The sequence below is a fragment of the Orcinus orca genome, chromosome 21, assembly GCF_937001465.1.
Source record: "Orcinus orca chromosome 21, mOrcOrc1.1, whole genome shotgun sequence".
In the NCBI taxonomy this organism is placed as follows: Eukaryota; Metazoa; Chordata; class Mammalia; order Artiodactyla; family Delphinidae; genus Orcinus; species Orcinus orca.
In genome coordinates this window covers 4,869,741-4,895,882 of record NC_064579.1, presented here as the reverse complement: position 1 = coordinate 4,895,882, position 26,142 = coordinate 4,869,741, and the positions used below count along the sequence as shown (strand labels likewise).

At 36.2% G+C, this 26,142-nt stretch overlaps 1 protein-coding gene across 14 annotated transcripts in view; it reads left to right on the top strand.

The window, feature by feature from the left end:
- The window catches only part of ADAM32 (ADAM metallopeptidase domain 32), a 159,792-nt gene extending 135,986 nt beyond the window's left edge, over window positions 1-23,806 (top strand). For 8 of the 14 annotated variants that reach the window (XM_049704279.1, XM_049704281.1, XM_049704278.1 and 5 more), the window contains 4 exons: window positions 2,164-2,263; window positions 3,394-3,553; window positions 11,167-11,199; window positions 23,745-23,802. In XM_049704279.1, coding sequence (XP_049560236.1) covers window positions 2,164-2,263; window positions 3,394-3,553; window positions 11,167-11,199; window positions 23,745-23,787 — 336 coding nt within the window. In that variant the 3' untranslated portion in view covers window positions 23,788-23,802. Of the gene's footprint in view, window positions 1-2,163; window positions 2,264-3,393; window positions 3,554-7,933; window positions 7,968-11,166; window positions 11,200-23,744 lie in introns of all 14 variants that reach the window. The other 6 variants (XR_007474639.1, XM_033415009.2, XM_049704277.1 and 3 more) reach the window with 6 other exon arrangements.
- Window positions 23,807-26,142: the final 2,336 nt, after the last annotated feature.

Here is a 26,142-nt window from a genome sequence, read left to right as displayed (position 1 = left end):
TGTCACATGGAAATGTGGATCTACACAAAGCGATGAAGAGTGCTGGAAATGAAACAGATGTGGATAAATATAAAATAGTGTATCTCATTTAAACTTTTAAGAAGACAATTGACTTTTTAAAGTAAACACAATAATAATGTATTCTGGCATTTATAGCATATTTAGGCAAAGTTGTCTGTCGTTTCTATTGCTGGGATTTTCATTTGCATTTCTCTTATGGTTAATGGTGTTGAGCATCTGTTCATATTCTTGGTGGCCATTTGTATACCATCTTTGGAGAAATATCTACTCAAGTCCTTTGCCCATTTTAAAGTTAGGTTGTTTGATTTTTTTTTGTTGACTTGTAGGATTTCGTTGTATATTCTGGATATTAACCCTTTATCAGATATATGGTTTGCAAGTTTTCTGTTCTATAGGTTGCCTTTTCACTCTGTTGATTGTTTCCTTTGATGCACAAACATTTTTAAGTTCGTTGTATAGCCATTTGTCTATTTTTACTTTTGTTGCTTGTGCTTTTAGTGTCATATCCAAGATATCATTGTGAAGTCCAATGTTACGAAGCTTTCCCCCTATGTTTTCTTCTTGGAGTTTTATAGTCTTAGGTCTTATATTTAGGTATTTAATCCATTTTGAGTTAATCTTCATATATGGTGTGAGATAAGGGTCCAACTTCATTCTTTTGCATTGGATATCTAGTTTTCCGAGCACCATTTGCTGAAGTGATTCTCCTTTCCCCATTGACTGGTCTTGGCACACTTGTCAAAGCTCCTTTGACTATATCAGTAATATGTTTACCAATAACAGTAACTGAATAGATAAATGGAGATATGGGAAAACTTTTTTTATAGTATAAACAATATAGAAGGAATAATGGAGTTAAGTAATTATCAATGGATGCTAAAACTAGTGGGTGAAAGTTTTACGAGGACCCAGATACTTTCATAATCTCACAAGTATCTCCTCACAAATTGCTTATTAATTACAAATGGAGGCATGGTAACTTACAGTGGAAAAAACTTGGAAGACAGCACCTTAACCAAGTGATCCAAAAGTAACAACACAGTATTATGACAAAGTGACAACATGGTGTCTCCTGAGAAGGACGAAATATTTCTGTGAGGTATTTCACAGTAGACATACATATATACACACAACAACATGAAGGTGATGTGATAGAGCTAAGGCAATGGATAACCCAAACAGAATACTTTTTTCCTGTACATTTAAGCCATGAAATTAGATTCATGTTCTTAAATTGAGATCTTAGAAATTGAGAGATGTTTTATATTATTTTGAGAAGTAGCATAGCATAGTGGTCAAGGGCAGAGACTCTGAAACCAGATAGCTTCAGTTTAAATCCTGTCTCCATCACTTACTAGCCATGTGACCTTTGGCAAGTTAAACATCTATGCCTCAGTTTATTCATCTGTAAAGTAGGAATAATAATAGTCCCAACTTTATAGGGCTATTGTGAGGATTTGATGAGTGAATCTATATAAAGTGCTCAGAATAGAGACTCACACATAGCACCATAAAGTTGTTTGCTATTATTAATTAATTAATTACAGAAATTAATTATCTGATGCCCTCTTAGAATACAAAAAAACCTTTGCTTAAAAATCAAACAAACAAAAGCTAACAAACAAACCTGATGCTGGTCAAGGGCAGTATTATGCTAGTAAATGTTTACCAACTAGTGTGAGGAAGGGTAAAGTCCTCATTTGTAAGTACAAATACTTCAAACTACCCCATGATGTCACTGAACTTGAAGATGGGAAGAGATGTTACACACTCAGCCCTGGGAGCTGATACTGGCTGGCTCTAACACACCACTGGAATGGTCTCATTTTCATTAGAATTTATGTAGGTGTTTCTGAAATTGCACACTAAATTTTCTGGTGAACATTTGAAGGTGTTAAATTTTCCAGGTGCAAATATTGTGAGCCTCACTTTACAGCGGCTTTTTAGCGTGTGTGTGTGTGCGTGTGTGCACTTTAGGCTAAAAAACCAAGCATTCAATTTGTAGAATTCTCTTTCTAAATAAATCAAATAAAATTACACTAGATGAAAATAAAAAAGTAAGCTTGATGATCCATCTGATAATTTTACTTTCTATGAGAAAATATTTTTAAATGATCATTTGAATTAAAAAAATGATTCTAGGTGTGCACTTCTGAGATGACGTGCAACTGTTCTAGTGGCTACAGACCTCCAGATTGCCGAGCACTCTCCAGAATACCTTCCAGATTGCCTGGGGGACAGGGCAAGTATCTCTCTCTTCTTGTATCCAGTTAATAAAATTCTCAAATTGCTTACCTTCGCAAAGACAAAGTTCGATTTTTGACACTTTGAAAGAAACCAGTATTTGTAATTAAAAGGTAAATAGGCTGCCTCAAGAACTAGACGCCAAATATGCTTCTTAATCCTGCTTTTTGTCCTAATATTAATTTTGAATATGATTGAAGCTGAGGGTATCTCTTAAAATTTTTATTTACTTATGTCTGACTTTCTCCTTTAAACTGTCTTTCAACCTTTTCCCCCTTTTATGCCTGATCCTGTGGTCTCAGCTCTATACAAACAACACACCCTGTGTCCAGCACTGTTAATGTGTCTGTTATAGAAGAAATAAAGGAAATAGAAGATAAGTTTTTATTCTGGCGTTTATAGTTTAAATGATAAAAATCTATTAATTGCTGCTAAAGAGATGACAGAAGGGGCTAAAACAATATTCTGTTTGTTCACCATGACTTTAGTTTTCGTCATTCATTCATTGATTTAGCAAATATTTATTGAATTCCTAATATATACCAGGTGCTCATCATGCGGCACTAGGCATGTACAGTAAGCAAAACAAAGTCCCACTCCTCATGGAATTTAAAGAATACCCGGTGCTAACTAGCTGCAGAATTAGGATTAGGAATCAAGTCTCCTATTTTTTATGGCAGTGACGTTTTAGTAGCACTGCAGTGACTCCGCATGTAAAAACAGATCCCTAAATGTCAAAGAGCCAACAATCTAATAAAGAAAAACAGGATATGCACAGATATAGTGGAATTCTGTGATAATGCACCTTGTAACAATGCAAGTTTGTTGGATAACCTTACAAGCAGATTATATATCACTGAAGTTTTGGGGTTCCACTTATAGTGGGATTTTGCTGTAGCTACTGTATAATGTAGAATACATTGGAACTTTCTGGAACTTAGTTTCTGTTCTTTTAGAATGAGAGTTTATAGAGATAGTCTCAAGTATTATGATTCTATTATTATTTTTCCATGTTCCTTGAATAACAATAAAAATTAAGAACATTGTAATTAGTTTGCTGTAACTTGAAAGTAAAAGTAGGCAGCTTAATTTTTTTACTCTGATTTTTTAATGTATTTTTATTTTTAGGTTTAATCAAGGAAAGAGGTTTTGAGAAGGCTGGGGAGAAGCAGTGGCTTTTGGGTACCTACATTGCTTTACCTGTTCTCGTCGTAGCAACCATAGTAGCTGTTTCATGGAAGCCTTTGAAAAAGTGGTTCAGCAAGAAAGAGGAACCCCAAAGTAGCGAGTAAATTGAATTTGTGTTCTGAAGTTAAACTTTAGTACCATTTAAATCTAGTCACATATAAGGAAATATTATGAGCAGCCATAATACTTTACATTTTACAGGAATTTTGTATGCTACATCAGTATCTCATTTAATTATTTGAGATAGTTTTGAATATCCTTATTTTAAAGATGCAAAAATTTTGGAATGTGGTTTTAATGACTTGCCAATGTCATCGCCTTGGTAATTGAGAGAGGAAGAACTAAAATGTATCCATATCTATTGCTTTCAAATGCCCAGTGATCTGTGTCACCTACAGGAGAAGTACCAGAAGTATTTATTTGTAATGCAGATTTATGAGCCATATCACAAATGAAATGTTTCAATTTGCATTGCTGCCTCATGTAAGAAATAATTTTAAAAATATTCTCTGGGAAAAGTCTTCAGAAAGCAAATTTATAATTTAGTATGTAAAATATTTTTATTTAAAAATATAGTTCAAAAGCAAAGACAGAACAAGGTGACAACCATTTGCCCACCACTGGAAATAAACATGAATATTTTGTTTCTCTTATGAAATAAACCGCTGTATATACAGCTGCAATCCCCATCTCCCTCTCTGTGGAGAACAACCTCTGCACTGAAAGCTGATGTGTATCACATATTTTTACTACACATGGCTACATCCCTGTGCCATATCTAGAATTATATCTAATTTTAAATATTTATACTTTATACATATGTTTACCCATCTAAGTCTAAGTTTGTTTTTCCTTTTTCTTTTTTATGAGCAGTCTTCTCAGAGGTTTTTCTATTTTATTAGTAATTTAAAAATATAATTTGTCGTTCTGTTGAGATCCATATATTTCCTTGTGTTTATAATCCTTAACTTACGGTCTGTTCCTCTTTGCTACTCTCTTCACCTTTGCTATGTGTTTGTTAATTCTACCTTTGTGGAGTCTAATGCTTTGTTTATTAATTTTCAATTTTTCTTATTTTCCTAATATGCTTTTAAAGTGAAAACTTTCTCCCTTATATATCATTTCATCTACATTCTCCAGTTTTTAAGATACAGCTGATATTCAGTTTAAAAAATTAGAAACTTCCAGCACGATTTCTTATTTAAATCATGAAAAACCATGGTCTTTAGTTTTCAGTTATATGATTTATTTTTGTTGCTGTAAAAGTTATTTTCCAATTTTATTACCTTATTGGGAAAGCTTTGTCTCTGATTTAGACTCTTAAATGTTGGAACCAGAAAGGAAGTCAGTTTTTTGTAAAAATATATGCTTGATATGCATGCTTCAATTAATGTGATACAGTATGTTTTTTTCTTTGTATTTAGAACAAACTTTTTAATTGTGCTGTTTCAAGTCATCTTTATACTTACTGGGTTTTTAAATTTTTTCTCTACTTGATAATTCATTTTCTATGAGAGGCAAATAAGGTTTTCCAATATGTCACGGCTTTCTCTTCGATTGTTGAGACTTCTGCTTTATATACTCTGAGGCAGTGGCTAAATGGATAATGTTCAACATAGTTATATATTCTTGGTGTATTTTCTTTTTATCATTAATAATTGTATCTTAAATTCTATTCTCACTCTTACATTGCTATATGTCAACTTGCTCTTTGAAATTTAGACTTACCTATTACATATTTTTCATCCCTTATTTTCAACCATTCTTTGATTTTAGTTGGTACATTATAAACAGCCTTTATATGAAATGCAGTAGTGGAGTTTGTTACATTTATATGCTTAATATATGATGATATATATTCACATTGAAATTTACCATCTTATTTTCTTCCTACTTACTATCCTCTCTTTTTTTTTTTGCATTTTTTCCTTCTCTCAAAATCCATTTTCTTGGGCTTCCCTGGTGGCGCAGTGGTTGAGAGTCCGCCTGCCGATGCAGGGGACGCGGGTTCGTGCCCCGTTCCGGGAGGATCCCACATGCCGCGGAGCGGCTGGGCCCGTGAGCCATGGCTATTGAGCGTGCGCGTCTGGAGCCTGTGCTCCACAACGGGAGAGGCCACAACAGTGAGAGGCCTGAGTACCGCAAAAAAAAAAAAAAAAAAAATCCATTTTCTTGATTGTGCTTTTTCTTCTTTTCTTTTTCTCTTCTACTATTTTGTACATTTTTATATTCTGTTTTTATTGTTTTAATGATTTTTGTTAACTTTTAGCATTTGTAGCTAATGTTGTATAATGTCTTAATTTAATCATTGTATATAATCTTCTGAATAACTCAAGGATCTTAGCCCTTTAACACTAACCTATCTTTTTCAATCTGTTTGTCATTTGGCTTTTTAGTTCCCTCCAAATAAGTTTTGTGTTATTGTGTTCTTATCATTATTATGTTTAGTTAATACTTATTAGGATTTCCTAATATATTTTCCAGATTCTTTATGATTCCCTTTTTTTTTTTTTTTTTTAGCGGTACGCGGGCCTCCTACTGCTGTGGCCTCTCCCGTTGTGGAGCACAGGCTCCAGACACGCAGGCCCAGGGGTCATGGCTCACGGGCCCAGCCGCTCCGCAGCATGTGGGATCCTCCCAGACCGGGGCACGAACCCGCGTCCCCTTCATCGGAAGGCGGACTCTCAACCACTGAGCCACCAGGGAAGCCCTATGATTCCCTTTTTTTAAACTTAGTTTTGAAATAATTTAAGAAATATAAAAAGTTGCAAAAATAGCACAGAATTCCATTGTACTCATCACTTAGGTTTTCTCAATAATAACATCTTACATTAACATAGCACATTTTCACAGCCAGAGAATTGGTATTGGTACAATATTATCAATTAAACTATAGACCTTATTCATATTCACCAGTGTTTACATACATACACTCATTTTTGAGTATGTGTGTGTATATATTATGAAATTTTGTCACATGGTTTGTGTACCAATGCCATAATTATCGCCATTCTTTTTGGAATCCTGCTTTTTTCATTCTAGGTTCAATCTTCTTGGAGAAGTACTTGCTTTGGTAGTTATTACAGTGATGGTCTATGTGTAATCACTTGTTTGCCTTATATGCCTGGAAATGGTTTTATTTCACTTTCACTCTTGAAATTCTATATGGGTATAGAATTTTAGGTGGACAGTTATTTCTGTCAACCCTTTTATGATGCCATTGAATTCTGGCATTTACTGTTGTTGAGATGTCTGCTGTCAGATTAATTAATTCATTTTTACCTTTATACTTGCACTTTTTTTCTAAGTTAGCTTCTCAAGTTTTCTTTTGTCCAAGGTATTATGTTACTGAATTATTACTTGTTCTGATATGAGTTTGTTTTTATTTTTCGAGCTCTGAATTCACAATCATCTTCAATTATCATGTCTTTCTTCAGTTCTGGAAGGTTCTCAGTCATTATCTCTTTAATGATTGACTCTTCCCCATTCTATCCCTTTTATTTTTCTGAAATCCCTATATTTTAGGGTCTTCCATTCTAGCCTCCATGATAGATGTGATGGTTGTTCTCTTCCTCATCTTTATACTTCTCCTTTTGCTTCTTTTCTTTTGACACTAAGAATGAAGCTTTTAAAAGCTGAGATACAATTTACATGTAGTAAAATTAATCTCTTTGGTTTATGTAATTCTATGAGTTTAACAAATGTGTACACTTACTACAACCTCGATAAAACATAGAACAATTTCATCACCTCAGAATTCCCTCTCACCCCACCTTCAGCTCCTGGCACTGACAGATGTCTTCTTTGCTTATAGTTTTGCCAATTCCAGAACTTTGTATAAATGGAATCGTATACTGTAGTATGTAATCTTTTGAGTCTGTCTTCTTTCCCTTGGCATAATGCATTTGACATTCATCCGTGATGTTATGTGTATCAATAGCTTGTTCTTTTTCTAATGTATAGTTCTATCGTGGTATAATTGACACACAGTAAATTACATATATTTTAAGTGTATAATTTTGTATGTTTTGATAATTTGAAAAGTAACACTGATGAAACCATCATCATGATCAAGATTATGAAGGTATCTGTCATGCCCCAAATTTCCTCGAGCCCCTTCGTAAGCCCCACTCCTGCCTCTTCCACCTGCTCTGTCCCCATACTGCTGCTGATCTGCTTTCTTAGTTTGCATTTCCTAGAATTTTATATAAATGGAATCATACAGTATGTACTCTTCTTTTTGTCTGATTTATTTCACTCACCATGATTATTTTGCAATCCATCCGTGTTCTTGTGTGATCATTTTTTTTCCTTTTATTGCTGATAAGTATTCAGTTGTATGATTATACCATAATTTGTTCATCCATTCCATCTATTGATAGTTATTTGGATGCGTTCCAGTTTTGGGCTGTTATAAATAAAGCCATTATGAACATTTACATACAAATTTCTATGTGAACATATGCGTTCTTTTTCTTAGTTAATACCCAGGACTGGAACAACGGGGTAATATGGTAGGTATATGTTTCACTTCTAAAGAAAGAGCTAAACTGTTTTGCAAAGCAGTTCTTCTATCTTATATTCCAACCACTAGTATGTGAGAGTTCTAGTTCCTCCACATTCTCAACAACACTTATATCGTCATATATTTTTTTAATTTTAGCAATTCCGATAGTGTGCAGTGGCATCTCATTATGGTTTTAATTTGCATTTCTCTAATGACTAATGATGCTGACAGTTTCATGTGGTTATTTGTCAGATGTACATCTTCTTTGGAGAAGTGTGTATTCAAATATTTTACCCATTTTAAATTAATTAATTAAAATTACAATCCGGAGGTCTTTTATTCATTTATTTTTACACCTATTATGGCATGATTTCATAGGGAATGGGTTCCAACTCACTGGTTCTCACAAAGTGTGCTTCTCTGGATGGAGCAGGCTGGTGCTTCAGTCAAACCCATGTTCCTTTCCCTTTGGCTTCCTTCTTTTTCTGATCATATTTCCTTCATTTCAGGGAGCTATCTTGGTTCTTAGAGTGCTTAATATCCTCAATAAGTACATTAATTCTCTTGGCAAGAATCTTGCTCTTAATTCGTTTGTTTTCAACAATGCCAACAGCATGCTGGGTAACATTGTAGACTCCCAGTTTTTGTAACATTTGTGGGACATTTCTTTTTTAAATAGTGCCAGTTCCCTTGCTGTCTACAATATCACTTTTTTGTAAATTCCCATGTATGTGACCAAAGGAACAACCCCATGTTTTCTAAAAGTATAGCAGGTGCCTCTTCTCTTTTCATTTGTGTTGGTCTTTTTGACAAATTACTGGAAGATGGCAGTTTCAGCTGAAAGACCCCATTTTTTGATTGGGTTGTCTTTTTATTATTGAGTCAGTCAGAACTTTTTGATCATTTAAAAAATGGATTGTTTGTTTTCTTATTATTGTATTTTGAGTGTTCATTATAAATGCTGGATACAAGTGCTTTATTATATATGTGATTTGCAAATATGTTCTTCTACTCTAAGGCTTTTCTTTTCACTCTTTTAAAGAGCAAAAGTTTAAAATTTTGATGAAATCCAGTGTATCAGTATCTTCTTTTATAGATCATGATTTTGATGTTGTAGCTAGGAAATATTTGCCTAACCAAAATTCATGAAGGTTTTCTCTCATGTTTTCTTTTAAAAGTTTTATAGTTTTAGGTTTTGCATTTAGGCTTATATCTAATTTGAACTAAGTTTTGTATGGGTATGAATTGAGTGTTTTTCTTCTCCTGCATAAGAATATTCAGTTTTTCTAACACCATTGCTTTTAAGCTTCGTTAAGTAGGATCAGAATGGTTAGCACTACGGAGGCAGTACCCTTCCATGTAACTCTACCAAACTCACTGTGAATTATGAGATTTTTCAACTCAGATGGTGGGAACACAAACTATTCCTGTTCCTATATGAGCACAAGAGATTGCTTCCTTTATTAGTTTCTAATCATTTTTCTCTGGCTCAGGGAGTTTCTTCACTTGCGTTCAGTGATTGGTACTCTGCAGAACACTCAAAGAGGACCCTCCACAGACATCAGGAGCTCTCTGTGCACCTCCTTTCTTCTCTGGTGTTCTGCCCTGAGAAGTGTAGCTGCCTTGGCATCCGCACACCCTATTACCTCAATTCAGGGAGCCTTCTGGCTTTGCCTGGGTTTCCCTTGCTGTGCTACAGGATGGCAACTCTCCTCAGGCAGTAACAAGGGGCAGTCACAGGTCTCACCTTTCTTCCCTTCTCTCATATATCACTATCCTGCCTAATATTCAGTGTCTGAAAACCAGCATTTAATGTATTTTGTCCAGATATTCATTTGTTTCAGGCAGGAGGGTAAATCCAGTCTGTTACTCCATCTTGACCGGAATTGGAAGTGTGTCTTTATGGTTTGTAACTGCACTTTCATAGCTCTCTCTCCATCTCACATTCTGTTTGATTTCCTGAGATCACTCTCATTTCACCAATTCTTCCTTCTCTGTCCTGTTCTAGACTTATGGATTCTATTCTTGCAGAAATCTCTTTGGAGATTCTAAATATTCTCCAAGTTTTTTCATCATTTGTATTTCTTGGTGTGTGAACTCATTGTTTTGCTCTGGCTGTTGACATTATCTATTAGGGGTTTGTAATCGTACAAACCTCTTTTCTCTTCAGTGTCTTTTCCTTTCAGTGTCTATGCTTTTCCCATGAGAATTCTGCATGCCCTGTGTTGAAGACATAAACATGTGGGTGGTTTCATTTTTGCTTCTTTTAAAGCAAAATATTTGGAACAACTGCTATGCATGGTGTTCAAGAATTTGTAGGCGTGTGACTGGGGCCCTGAAAGTACATTTTTTGTAGGCTTGGGACTCTGCAGTGATGCATTTTCCCCCATCTATTCCTGTTGCATATCCCCTTTTCCCTGCTGCATTCCAAAGGCCACTGGTCAGAATTTTTACTATCCCTGTGTAATGGGTGGTATGGACATTCATGGCTCCCAGGTTAAATGGCTCCAGTTAAGGAGCTCACTTAGTTTCCTTGCATGCAAAGGCCTCATAACTTCTAAGGAATGGGTATTAAATCTCTAGTCCCAAAGTCATATCACTGGTTTAGACACCCCTGCAATCATTCACTTTTATCTCCTGTTTACCCTTTGAACTCAGTTTCTTCATTTTTTACTAGCACCAGGAGAATTCTTTTCTTGTTGTTAACCTCAGTTATGTATTAACTGTTTGTCTTATTTTTTTTTCAGCACTCCTCTTTGAGGAATGGAAAGGGGAATTGTCCCACCAGCTCATTCTGTCAGATTGTCTAGAAGTCAATATGGGTTTTAACTTATAAAATGTAGCATTTCTTTATCAATGAATAAAAAATTAAAAGTTGGAGTATAAAGGTCAGAATCAGGAATTCAGGGTCAAACCTATATTCTGTGTTTAGAAGTGATAAGGGAAAAGAAAATTTGTGCCTTCTTGATAATTTCTTTAGTACAAGTTTGAAATGCACTCTTTGTGGATGAGGTATATAAGTAAATAAGAATGTTATTTATTTGCATCTTTGTTCAGTGACCTTGGACATGATTTTCTTTTTTGGTAACTTACCGTATAAAAGAGAGAATACTGCTTATAAAATGGCCTGACTTTTATTTATGCAGTTGGCAAGCGCTCTTAAGACTAACTTTGGACACTATTTTCCTTTTTTTTTTAATATCCAGATCAGAAGGCAGCACTCACAGAAATGCTAGCAGGTAGGTAAATTGGAAGGCATCTTAAGATACATGTTGAAAATTAAGAATGAATAATTCACAATGTCTAGATACTGTTCGAACAGCTAAGTTTGGTAAAGTAATCCACTGAAAACCAGGCTACTAGTATATAGTAATTTAGTTTCTAGTATATTAGTCTTTTATTCATTTAATAAATACTTATTGGAAGTCTACTCTGAGGAAACAAGGAATAAAATGGCTGACTCTAATAAAAGATAGGATATGTATAATTAGTAAAGAAAAAGGATGTATAGTGCCTGGAAATTACCCAGCTTGGGTTATATTTATGTACTGCTTGGGTAAACAAACAAGCAAATGCTTGACATTTGATAGATTGTACATGACAGAACTCATGTATAAATTTCTATAATAATTTTGGGTTGATGAGAACTAATTACACTGACTTAGCTGTGCTTTTCTTTTAACATTAATAAATAACATACTGTCCCCGTTAATATTTCTTAACCATAAATTCTGTCCTTACTGTTTTATAACTGCTATACCAACATTCTATTCTATTACATTATCTAATGTAACTTTTCATCCCCTTACTTTCAACCTTTTATTTAATTTGGTCTCCTGAAAACAGCATGCCAATGGAATTTTAAAATATGTAACCTCAAGAGTTTCTCAATAGTTGAATTGAATATGTTTATATATTTATATGTGTGCTGATATGTTTAGACTAAATTCTACCATTTTGTTTTTTTTCTATTTATCATGCGTTTTCAGTATTTTCTCTTTCTACTTTCATGTATTCCATCATATTGATTGTGCTTTCATTGTTTTTTCTTTCCTTCTATCAATTTGGTCATTATATGTTCTAGTTATATTCTTTAATTCTTTAATTATTATATTATGGTTTATTAAATTATTAAAATTAAATGTAGATGAAGTTACAATTTTAGATATAAAAGTACTTATAATCTTCTTCGAACAATTTATGGATCTTAGACCATTAAACCTTATACTCTTTTCTTCACTCTTCCATAGCATTATCATTTGGCTTTCAGTTACTCCTGAATTTTAACCTGATACAAATAAGTCATCATTATCATTATTATATTTAATCAAAACATACTAGGATTTCACTACATATTTGTAACTTATTTACTCACTATTCTTTTTTGAATTTAATTCCATTTTTTTAATGTTCAATCTCCCTTTTGGTGAAGTACCTCTCTTAGAATTTCCATCATTGAGTCTATGTGTAGTAAACTATTTATCTTATCCACCTAAAATTATCTTTATTTTCACTCTTGAGTATGAGTTTATGTAGTATAGACTTCTATGCTGAGTTATTTTGCCTTCGCTATTTGAAGATATGTCAGTGTAATGTGGCATTTACTATTGATGATGATAAATCTTCTGTTAGTGTGTTGATTCATTTATTCCTTTATGATTAATAGGAGTTTTACCTAGTCATTGCATTCTTATTGCTGCATAACAAATTACCACACACTCAGTGACTTAAACAACATTCATTTACTATGAGCAAGTTCTGTAAGTCAGAAATCCAGGTGGATTTGGCTGGGTTGTCACAAGTCTGACCTGAAGGCCTGAAGGCCAGGCTGGGATCATAGCTCATTTGGGTTGTAAGAAAAATCCAATTTCTTGCAGCTGTAGGTCTGAGGTATCTCTTTCCTTGTTGCCTGTCTGCTTGGAGCCCCTCCGTCTCCCAGAGGCCACCTGCATTGCTACTCATGTACCTCCCTTCACCTTTAAAGAAGCAAGAGTAATATAAGTATTCCTAAGGCTTTGACTCTCTCTTAATTTCTTTCCTCTACCAGCAGGAGAAAACTCTACTTGTAAAGGGCTGACCTGATTGGGTCAGGCCCACCAAAATAATCTCTGTATTTTAAGGCCAACAGATTTGGAGGTTTAATTACATTTGCAAAATCTTTTCAGAGCAGTACTTTGAAAAGTGTTTGAATAACCAAGGAATGGGAATCTTAGAATTCTGCCTAACATAGCCATTGTTAGAATTCTGCCTAACATAGCCTGTACATGTATTCCTTGTCCTTAGAGTTGTTATTTTGTTATAATGTATTCTGGTAGAGATTTTTTTAAAAATCATGAGCTGGACCCAATATTTTCTTTCAGTGTGAAGACTCATACCTTTCTTCAATTTTGGAAAAGTTCTAGACTTTTTCTCTTCAAATACTGACTCTCCCCCATTCTAAATTTTCTGTGTCTAAATTGTTCCATGTTTCTTAACTGGACTTTTATGTATATTTTATATTCTGTTTAGTGTTCTAGGTGATTTCCCTAAACAATTCAAAATCAACAATTCTTTTTTTTTCAGTTCTGTCATGTGTTTTTTAATTGAGGTATAGTTGATTTATAAAATTATATGTTTCAGGTATACAACATAGTGATTAATAATTTTTATAAGGATTATGCTACATTTATTGTTATTATAAAATATTGGCAATATTCCCTGTGCTGCACAATATACCCATGTAGCTTATATATTTTATACATAGTAGTTGATACCTCTTAATTGCCTATCCCTCTCTTGTCCCTCGCCCCCTTGCTATCTCCACTGGTAACCACTAGTTTGTTCTCTACATATGTGACTCTACTTTTGTTATATTCACTAGTTCATTTCACTTTTTATATTATACAAGTAAGTGATAACATGCAGTATTTGTCTTTTCCTGACTTATTTCATTAAGCATAATACCTTCTAAGTCCATCCATATTGTTGCAAATGGCAAAATTTCTTTCTTTTTAATAGATGAGTAATATTCTATTGTGTGTAAATATACCACATCCTCTATCCATTCATCTGTTGATGAACACAACTTTGCTTCCATATCTTGGCTATTGTAAATAATGCTGCTACAAGCATTGGGGTATGTGTATCTTTTCGAAGTAGTATTTTCATTTCTTCAATATATACTCAGGAGTGAAATCACTAGATCATGTGGTAGTTCTATTTTTAGTTTTTTGACGAACCTCGTACTGTATTCCACAGTGTTTGCACCAATTTACATTCCCACCAACAGTGTATGAGGATTCCCTTCACTTCACATCCTCACTAACATTTGTTATTTGTGGTCTTTTTTTTTTTTTTTTAAGATGTTGAGGGTAGGAGTTTATTAAATAATTAATTTATTTTTGCCGTGTTGGGTCTTAGTTTCTGTGCGAGGGCCTTCTCTAATTGTGGCAAGCGGGGACCACTCTTCATCGCAGTGCGTGGGCCTCTCACTATCGCGGCCTCTCTTATTATGGAGCACAGGCTCCAGACGCGCAGGCTCAGTAGTTGTGGCTCACGGGCCCAGTTGCTCCGTGGCATGTGGGATCCTCCCAGACCAGGGCTCGAACCCATGTCCCCTGCATTAGCAGGCAGACTCTCAACCACTGCGCCACCAGGGAAGCCCCTTTGTGGTCTTTTTGATGATAGCCATTCTCACAGATGTGAGATGATAGCTTGTTGTAGTTTTGATTTGCATTTCTCTGATGATTAGTGATGTTTAGCATCTTTCCATGTGTCTGTTAGCTTATGTATATCTTCTTTGAAAAAATGTCCATTCAAGTCTTCTGCACATTTTTTTAATCAGTTGTTTGGTTTTTTGATTTTGAGTTGGATGTGCTATATATTTTGTATATTAACCTCTTTTCGGTCATATTACTTGCAAATATTTTCTCCCATTAAGTAGGTTGTCTTTTTGTTTTCTCATTGGTTTTCTTTGCTCTGCAAAACCTTTTAAGTTTACTTGGGTCCCATTTGTTTATTTTTGCTTTTGTTTCCTTTGCCTTAGGAGACAGATCCAAAAAGCTATTGCTACAATTTATGTCAAAGAGTGTTCTGTCTACATTCTCTTCTAGGAGTTTTATGATTTCTGGTTTTAATTCATTTTGAGTTTATTTTTGTATATGGTGTAATAAAATGTTCTATCTCATTCTTTTAGATACAGATGTACAGTTTTCCCAGCACCACTTACTGACAAGACTGTCTTTTCTCCACTGTATATTCTTGCCTCCTTTTTTGTAGATTAATTGACCATAAGTGTGTGGGTTTATTTCTGAGCTCTCTATTCTGTTCCAATGATCTACATGTCTGTTTTGCTGCCAGTACCAAACTATTTTGATTACTGTAGCTTTGTAATATAGTCTGAAATTAGGGAGTGTGATACCTCCAGTTCTGTCCTTCCTTCTCAAGATTGTATTGGCTATCAGTGGTCTTTTGTGTTTCCATGCAAATTCTAGAATTATTTGTTCTAGTTCTGTGAAAAATGCCATTGGTATTTTGATAGGGATTGCATTGAATCTGTACATTGCCTTAGGTAATAGGATCATTTTAACAATATTAATTCTTCCAATCCAAGAACATAGTATATCTTTCCATCTGTTGTGTCATCATCTATTTCTTTTATTAGTGCCATAGTTTTCTGAGTACAGGTCTTTTGCCTCCTTAGGTAGGTTTCTTCCCAGGTATTTTCTTCTTTTTGATGGAATGGTAAATGGGATTGTTTCCTTAATTTCTCTTTATGATAGTTTGTTGCTAGTGTATAGAAATGCAACAGATTTCTGTATATTAATTTTGTATCCTGCAACTTTACTGAATTCATTGATGAGAATTTTCTATGTATAGTATCATTTCATCTGCAAAAAAGTGACAGTTTTACTTCTTCCTTTCCAACTTGGATTCCTTTTATTTCTTTTTCTTGTCTGATTGCTATGGCTAGGAATGCTGTTACTGTGTTGAACAAAAGTGGTGACAGTGAACATCTTTGTCTTCTTCCTTTTCTTAAAGGAAATGCTTTCAGATTTTCACCATTGAGTATGATGTTAGCTGTGGGCTTATCACATGTGGCCTTTATTTTGTTGAGGTGTGTTCCCCCATGCCCACTTTCTGGAGAGTTTTTGTCAGAAATGAAAGTTGAATTTTGTACCCAGAATCTTTTTCTGCACCTATTGATATGATTATATGATTTTTATTCTTCAACTTGTTCACGTAACATATCACATTGATTGAATTATGGATAATGAACCATCCTTGCATCCCTGGGATAAATCCCCCTTGATCATGGTGTATCATCCTTTTAATGTATTGTTGGATTTTGTTTGCTAATATTTTGTCTGGGACTTTTGCATCTGTGTTCATCAGTGATATTGGCCTGTAGTTTTGTTTTTCTTCCTTCCTTCCTTTCTTTCTTTCTTTTCTTTTTCTTTCTTTCTTTCTTTTCTCTCTTTCTTTCTTTCTTTCTTTTTTCTCTCTTTCTTTCTCTCTTTCTTTCTTTCTTCCTTCCTTCCTTCCGTCCTTCCTTCCTTCCTTTCTTTTTACTGGTTTTGATATCATGAGGATGCTGGCCTTGTAGAATGAGTTTGGAAGCATTCCTTACTCTGCAATTTTTTAAAATAGTTTGAGAAGAATGGGTGTTAACTTTTCTCTAAATGTTTGGTCCAATTCACCTGTAAAACCATCTGGTCCTGGACTTTTGTTTGCTGGGAGTTTTAAAATCACAGTTTCAATTTCATTACTGATTATTGATCCATTCACATTTTCTATTTCTTCCTGGTTCAGTCTTGGGACATTGTACATTTCTAGGAGTTTGTCCATTTCTTCTAGATTGTTGATTTTATTGACATATAGTTTCTCTTAGTAGTCTCTTATGATCCTTGTATTTCTGTGATGTCAGTTGTAACTTCTCTTTTATTTCTGATTTTATTGATTTGGATTCTCTCTTTTTTTCTTGATGAGTCTGGCTAAAGTTTTTATCAATTTGGTGTATATTTTCAAAGAGCCAGCTCTTAGTTTCATTGATCTTTTCTATTTTTTTTTCTGTCTCTATTACATATATTTCTACTCTGATCTTTATGGTTCCTTTCCTTCTACTATTTGGGGTTTTGTTTGTTCGTCTTTTTCTAGTTCCTTTAAGTATAAGGTTAGGTTGTTATTTGAGATTTTTCTTGTTTCCCTAGGTAAGCTTGTATAATTATGAACTTCCTTCTTAGAACTGCTTTTGTTGCATCCCATAGATTTTGGATGGTTGTGTTTTCATTTTCATTTGTTTCCAGGTATTTTTTTTTAATCTTCTCTTTGATTTCTTCAGTGATCCATTGGATATTTAGTAGAATATTGTTTAGCCTCCACGCGTTTGTGCTTTCTGCAGTTTTTTTTTCTTATAGTTGATTTCTAGTCTCGTAGTGTTGTGGTCGGAAAAGATGCTTGATATGATTTCAATGTTTCTTAAATTTACCGAGGCTTGTTTTGTGGCTTAGCATGAACTCTGTCCTGGAGAATTTTCCTTGCGCACCTGAAAAGAATGTGTATTCTTCAGCTTTTGGATGGAATGTTCTATATATATCTATTAAGTTGATCTGTTGTAATATGTCATTTAATATTTCCTTATTGATTTTCTGTCTAGATGATCTGTTTGTTGATCTAAGTTGGGTGTTAAAATTCCCTACTATTATTGTGTTATTCTCGATTTCTCCATTTATTTTTGTTGAAATTTGCTTCAATTATTTGGGTGCTCCTATGTTGGGTGCATATATATTTACAATTGTTATATCTTCTTGGATTGAACCCTTGATTGTTATATCATATTCTTCTTTGTCTCTTCTAACAGCCTTTGCTTTAAAGTCTATTTTATCTACTATAAGTAATGCTACCCAAACTTTCTTTTAATTTTTCTTTTACATGGAATACCTTTTCCATCCCCTCACTTCCAGTCTGTGTGTTTCTTTAGCACTGAATGAGTCTCTTGTAGGCAGCATATATACAGGTTTATTTTTGTATCCATTCAGCCACTCTATGTATTTTGGTTGGAACATTTAGTCCATTTTCATTTAAGTAATTATTAATATGTGCATACTTATTAATAAATATGTACTTATTAATATGTATGTACATACAAGGGAGTTCCCTTGCATGTACCTTGTTGCTTTTCCCATACTGCTTTTTATACTCTCTCTTTATCTTTAATTTTTGCCATTTTAATTATAATGTGTCTTGTGTTGCTCTTTGGGTTGATCCTTTTGGAGACACTCTGATTCCTGGATTTGTATTTCTGTTTCCTTATAGTCATCTATTAGGACATATTGTACAATACAGGGGGAAAATCCAATATTTTATAATAACTATAAATAGAGTATAACCTTTAAAAATTATGAATCACTATACTGTACACCTGTAACTTACAAAATATTGTATACCGACTGTACCTAAATTAAAAAAAAATTTTAGAGCTTCCCTGGTGGCGCAGTGGTTAAGAATCCACCTGCCAATGCAGGGGACACATATTCGAGCCCTGGTCCAGGAAGATCCCACATGCCACGAAGCAACTAAGCCCATGCACCACAACTACTGAGCCTGCGCTCTAGAGCTCACGAGCCACAACTACTGAAGCCTGTGCGCCACAACTACTGAGCCTGCGCTCTAGAGCTCACGAGCCACAACTACTGAAGCCCATGCGCCTAGAGCCCATGCTCCACAACAAGAGAAGCCACAGCAATGAGAAGCCCGTGCACCACAATGAAGAGTAGCCTCCACTCGCCACAACTAGAGAAAACCTGCGCACAGCAACAGACCCAATGCAGCCAGAAAAATTAATTAATTTTTTAAAATTTTTTAAAAGGAGAAAGGAAAGAAAAAGCAAGCACTTGCAACCCAATGATTAAGACTACAGTTATCTATCCTGGTTGTGGGGTTAATGAATTAATGTTTTGTTAACCTTTAAGGACTGATGTTTTATTTCAAATAAAAATTTTTAATGAGGTTTTTTTTTTTTTTTTTTTTTTTGCGGTACGCGGGCCTCTCACTGTTGTGGCCTCTCCCGTTGCGGAGCACAGGCTCTGGACGCACAGGCTCAGCGGCCATGGCTCATGGGCCCAGCCACTCCGCGGCATGTGGGATCTTCCCGGACTGGGGCACAAACCCGCATCCCCTGCATCGGCAGGCGGACTCTCAACCACTGTGCCACCAGGGAAGCCCTGAGGTTCTTTTTGACGTAACTGAACAGCATCAGGGAAAGAGTATGCCAAAACAACTTATTCCTTTTTTTCTTCCCTTTGAACTTATTTATTTTTAGACTATTAAAATGACCAAACCAGGATGAGATACCCAATAAATCTTTATATCATTATGACTTGGTTTTGATTGCCATTCTCATAAAGCTGTACATAACTGTGACATTTATTTCTTTTTAAGAGAACTTGTAGTCTAGCCAGAATGATCTTTGAAAAATGCAAATTTAAACTCTTGATGAATTACTTTATCTAGATGTTTGATCATCAATGGATGTTATCATAAAAAGACAAACAACCAGGTATTACGTCCCTTCCACTGGAAGTGCACAATACCACCTAAGAAATATTCTTACCAAAAGAAGTAGTTGAATCTCTTTATGATTCTGTATGTAATCACCAATGTATAACTAATATAGAGGTCATGTAACTGTCACCTGGGCCTTTTGGAATGCTTGCTGTTGCATTCCTCTATCTTGGAACCCACCTGCCATGCTGCAAGATGCTCCAGTACGTGGAGAAGCCACATGCAGGCACTTTGGGTGACAACTCCAGCTGAGCTCCCAGCTGATAGTTGTCATTAGTTGACAGCGTGTGAACATCCACCTATCTTAGATATCCATCTGACACATGACTACAACTGCATGAGAGACCCCAAATGAGAACTACTCAGCTGATCCCAGTCAACTCACTGAACCAAGAGAGTTAATAATAAATGTTTTGAGGTACTAAATTTTGGAATGATTTTTTAAGTAGTCTTATGGACTGAATGTCTCCTCTTCCGGAATTCACATGTTAAAACCCTATCCCCCAATCTGATGGTATTAGGAGTTGGGCATTTGGGCTGAAATTAGGTTTAGATGAGGTCATGAAAGTGGGGTCCCCATGACGGGATTAGTGTTCTCATAAGGCAAGGAAGAGAGACTAGAGCTCCTTCTCTCTCTGCACCACGTGAAGACACAGCAAGAAAGCAGCCACCTGCAAGCCAGGAAATAGGTTCTCGCCAGGAACCAAATTTGCTGACACCTTGATCTTGGACTTCCCAGCCTCCAGAATTTTAAGAAACAGATGTCTGCTGTTTAAGCACCCAGTCTGTAATTCCTGTACCTGGATGTCTACTACTTTTCCCAGGTTAGGGAAGTTTTCAGCTACTGTGTCTTCAAATATGTTCTCTGCCCCTTTCTCTCTGTCTTCTCCTTCTGGGACTTCTATCATGTGAATGTCAATATGCTTGATGTTGTCCTGAAGGTCTCTTAAACTGTTCTCATTTCTTTTTTTTTTTATGTTCAGCATCAGTGATTGCCAGTACTCTTTCTTCCAGTTCCCTGATCTATTCCTCTGTATCATTTAGTCTACTATTGATTCCTTCTAGTGTATTTTTCATTTCAGTTATTATATTCTTCATCTCTGTTTGGTTGTTCTTTAACTTCTTACTCTGTTCATCCATTCTTCTCCTGAGTTCTTTGATCCTCTTTTTGATCATTACCTTAAATTCTTTCCTGGGTAGATTGCCTGTATCCATTTCACTTAGTTCTTACGAGTTTATCTTTGTCCTTTGTTTGGAACTTGCTCCTCTGTTGCCTCATTTCACCTAACTTGCTAGTTTGATTTCCATGTATCTGGTATGTTGATTATGTTTCCCAATCTTGAAGAAGTGACCTTTTGTAGGAGATTTCCTATGTATCCCAGCAGCACACTCCCTGTTCATTACCAGAGCTATATGCTCTACGGTTGCTCCCTATGTGGGCTGTGTGGGTCCTTCTGTTGTGGCAGGCTGGCTACAGTAAGTGGTTTTATAGGCTTGGCTGGTCCCTGGTCTGGTTGGTTGCCAGGCCTTGCCTTGTGTGGAAGCTGTGGGCTCCTGGTTGGCAGGGCTGGGTCGCAAGACAGCTGGATGTGAAACCCTGCAGGGGTCCGAGGCTAGTGCTGGCTCACTGGTGGGTGGAGTTGGGGTCTAGGAGATCCTGGAGATGTTGCTAACCGCCCCGTGAGTGAAGCCAGTTCCTGGGGCTATTGTTGACCCACTGACAAAGCTAATCCTGGGGTCTGCCCACAGTGCCCAGGGGTCCCAGAGCTGGTGTCAGACCACTGGTGGGTGGGGCTAGATCCTGACACAGCTGGCTTCAGGGCCCAGTGTGTCCTGAAGCTTGTATTGGCGTTCTAGTTGGGGGGGGGGGGGAACAGGCTATGGGGCTGCCCTTGTCCTGGGCCTGGTGTCCACCTGCTGGTGGGTGAGCCTGGTCCTGAGTCTAGAGCAGGCTCTCTAGTGGGTGGGATTATGGATTCTGGGGCTGGTGCCCGCCTACTTAGGAGTCGAGCTGGGTCCCAGGGTCTCTGGCTGCAGAACCATGGGGGTCCTGGGTCTAGTGCCTGTGCACTGCTGTTCGGGGCCTGGCCCTGCATGCTCTGGTGGGCCGGGCCATAACCAGGGGCAGCCGTGGGCTCAGGGAGTCTTAAGGCAGCCTGTCTGCTAGTGGGTGAGGCTGTGTCCCTGCCCAATTATTTCCTTGCCCTGAGCTGTCCCAGTACTTGTGCCTGTAGGATGTTGGGCGGGCATGGGACTAGTCCTGGGGCTAATAGGCTAGAAAGAGGATTCCAGAATGGTACTTGCCAGTACTGGTGTCCACGAGGTAGAATGAGCTCCCCAAAATGTCTGCCGTCAGTGTCTGTGTCACCAGGGTGAACTCTGGTTGCCTCCTGCCTCTCCGGGGGACTCTCCAAGATCAGCAGGTGGGTCTGACCCAGGCTCCATTCAACTCACCGCTTCTGCCCTGCATCCTGGAGCGTGTGAGATTCTGTGTGTGCCCTTTAAGAATGGAGTCTATTTTCCACAGCTCTCTGGTCTCCCAAAAGTGAGCCCCATTAGCCTTCAGCAAATGTTCTGGGCACTCATCTTCCCAACACAGGACTCCTGGGCTGGGCATCCTGATGTGGGGCACCTCACACCTTGGGGAGGACCCCTTCAATTGTAATTATTTTCCTATTGTGGATCACCCATCCAGGACGTATGGGTCTTGACTGTATTATGACTCTGCCACTCCTACCCATTTCGTATGGTTCCTTCTTTATATCTTTAGTTGTAGATCTTTTCATGTAGGTTCTGGTCTTTTTCATCTATGGTTGTTCTGCAAATAGTTGTGATTTTGGTGTGAGAGAAGGTGAGCTCAATATCTTTATTCTGCCATCTTGGCCGGTCTCATTCTGTCATTACTTGTTTAATGAATTCTGTTCCTTTATTAATCTCTATGGAAATCCTAAGCATTCTTTTTTTTTGAAGTTTTTCCTGTTACCTATAATTGTTAGTGTATGAATTCATTAGTTTACTCCGCGAGAGGTGAACATTACCTCTTACTGGCTTTTTTATTTGATTGTAAGTCCATCTTAAGCAGCAATGATTGTCTCATGAGAATTCTGCATATCCTGCTTTGTAGAATCCTCCTTGTCAAGATTATTTTGTTTTACCCTCCTAAGTCATAAACTTTTTTTAAAAGCTTTTAATTTTTTGTTGGAGTATAGCCGATTAACAATGTTGTGATAGTATCAGGTGCACAGCAAAGCGACTCAGCCATACGTATACATGTATCCATTCTCCCACAGACTCCCCTCCCAGTCATAAACTTTTGAGGTGTTTGGTACACATGGAATTCATAGATGTTACACATCTAGAATTCATAGGAAACATGAATTAGTATCCTGAACCTGTACAGTAAAGGCTTAAGATTCCTCTTTCTGTATTTGATGTTTTATCCCATCCATATCCCTAAAGCATTTTAAGCACCTAAGATTCCTGTGTCTCTAGGTGATCCTTTTCCACCTATACTTCTGAAGCAATCTCCCTGCAGCATCTCTAAGACTCATGATAATACTATCTCCACTTAGTGGGTGGTATGGCCTTTCATGGCTTCCAAGGTTAGAGGAGGTGGTCAGCTCCAGTTTTCCAGGTGGGCTCCACTCCCTAACTGATTCCCCGACCTCTAGGGTCATTCAGCTTTAGTTCCTATTTACCTTTCGTGCTTTCTATATCCTCTTTTTTTTTCAGACTATCATTAGAAATGTCGCTTCCTTCCCTTAAATTTTCATTAGCATTTTTTGTTATTTTTTTCACTATTACTCTGTGTGTTAAATAGGAGGTGGAAATTACCCTGTCAGCCCAGTCTGCCTGATTGTTTAGAAGTCAGTGAGGGTTTTAAATCACCTCCTGCAGTAATTTGTTTACTAGTGGGCAAAACATTAGGTTAGAACCTAAAGGCCAGAATCAGGCATTCAAAATCAAGCATATATTCTGAGCTGGGAAGTGACAAATCTGTTTTCCTTCTCCTCTGTTTGAGAACTTGACATTTATATTCTCTATGGACATGGTATATTGGTAAATAAGAATGTTACTTATTTGCATACTGTAACTTAGTAATCTTTTGAAATGATGCATTAGTGGTAATTAGTGGTATAAAAGCGTTAATACAGGTTACAAAATGGTCTGACATTCATTTGTTATGAAGGCACACTTTTTTTAAAGTATTAACTTAGAAGCATTATTTTCACTTGCATTTTAGGTCCACATCAGAAAGTAGTAGCCAAACAGATACTGTCAGGTAAGTAAATTAGAAAGAATTTCTTAAAATAAGTATGTGTTAAAAAATAAGATGAACAAATTGAATCAACAAGTAATTGCTAAGTATTAATTGAGCAGCAACAATTGATAAGGTACTACACACAAAAAAATTCCTCTTAGTATTTGCCAACTTAGTTAAGTAGTGAGTATTTGTCTAAATAAATCAATGTCTTCTTTTCTTCAGTTTGTTAATGTATGTTGGGAGTTTATTCTGGAGAAACAGAGGAATAAGTGATTGGTGAAATGTTTATGGTGCAAACTCATAAATGGGGAAGTTTACTTCTTTAATTGGAGACTCTAGAAATCCAATATGTATGCTCATGAACAACTGAATGAGGGCTTACCCTGGTCACATAGGAAAAATTTGCTGAAGAAAAAGATTGTAAAGGAATAACAATTCTGTGTGTTCCATAGCCTTTCAGGATTACCAAGTAGTTTTAATTAGGTCTCCTTCCATTTCCTGAAAGGTGGATATGTCTGTATAATAATACAATAATTGTTTAGTTTTCTACATCCAACAATTTTGGATGGTGTTATTCTACCTAGGTCTCTCCAAAGTACACTTAGCAGACACACCCAAATCTACAGAGTAAGCTGTCTAGGCTGCACAACAGGGTTGTTTAATTTCTTTTATTCCAGAAGAGGTCTTCCTCTTCCATTACAATGCCTGCTTTTCTTATCCTTTATCTCTCTTTTGACATTATGGTCTTCTCCTTTTACTGACACTTATGGAGTCATAAGTTACTCTCACCAAACTAAAAGAATTGATTTTCATTATTATGTCCTCTCAGTATCAGGGAGTTAACTTATGGTCCTGAAACACAGTTACTTTTTCCTCACCTTGGACGTATGTCTTATTATACTCTGTTATCGTAGAGGATAGCACTGTATAGCCAGCATGTAGCAGAGTTGTTGGTTTATGGTAAGTGCTCAATAAATATTTGTTGAATGAATGCATGATTACTTAATCTTTTCCACACACAGGCAACCAGACCAAAAAAAAATCCACAAACACAAAGGTACATAGACAAATACACACACACACACACACACACACACACACAATCTATGTATCTATAATGTTATAACTGCCCCCTTTTCTCCCTCTCTTATTATATTATCTCTCATCCTGAAACCTTGTCAACATAATTCATCTCTCCTAGGATATTAATTCACCTACATTGGGTAAGGGATGATAGAATTACCCATAGGTAAATGCACATTTCAACTAGAGTAGTATAATTTGGAATGTTAATCCACTGTTCTAGCCTTCAGGCTTGGTATATACCAGGGAAACATTTTTAGGATAATTTTATTCATTTATATTTAAAGAATGTCACTTGACTCTACTGCTATGTTTTACTAACATAACATCCACTATAGTTTTCAGGTCATTTATTTTTGGAATAATCTTTTTCTGGTAGAAAGTCAGTGGGAAAGACTGTTGAGGTCAAAGAATGCAGGGAGGTGGGATGAATCCCAGTATATGTTATATTAGTACCACTTTAGGTCTAATTAATTTTTTAAATACCTAAAATTCAATATTTTCATTCTTCTTCTAAACAACAGAAGGATATTAGATCACCTACACAACTCCCCCTCCATTTGTCAGTTATTATTATTACTATCATTTTATATTAAATGAATACTTACTAGGGCTTAACAACATATTTACCAATTGCTTTGGTCACCATTCATTCTTTTTTTTAAATGGTATTTAACCCTGGATTTTATTTTGTTTATTTATTTTAGATTTTTGGCCGCACTGCGTGGCTTGCGGGATCTTAGATCTCCATCCAGGGACTGTACCTGGGCCACAGCAGTGAAAACACTGAGTCCCGACCACTGGACTGCCAGGGAACTCCCACTATTCATTCCTGAGTCCGTTTTTTTTTTTTTCATTTTAATTTCAATTTCTTTCTTCCTGAAGTACAACGCTTTTAATTTTAGCTAGTTTCTGTGGTTATAAGCATTTGATGTTAAATGTCTGAACATGTCTTTTTCACACTCATCTTTGAAAGGCAACTTAGATGGTTACAGACTTGTGGTTGGGAGTCACTTTCCACAGCTCTTTTAAAGTATTGTGTTGCTGTAATGTGACATTTACTGGCATTGATGAGACCTCAGTTGACAGTCTGATTAACTTATTTATTCCCTTTCAATTAATGTGTTTACTCTAAGTGACTTCTAAGATTTCCTTTTTGTCCTGAACGTTTTGTTATTTTATTATGTTATGTTCTGATAGAATTTGTTTTTATTTACGCTGCTCTGGATTCCATATAGTATTTAGATACCAGCATTCAGGTCATTAATTCTGGGAAAACAATCAGTCATTTCTT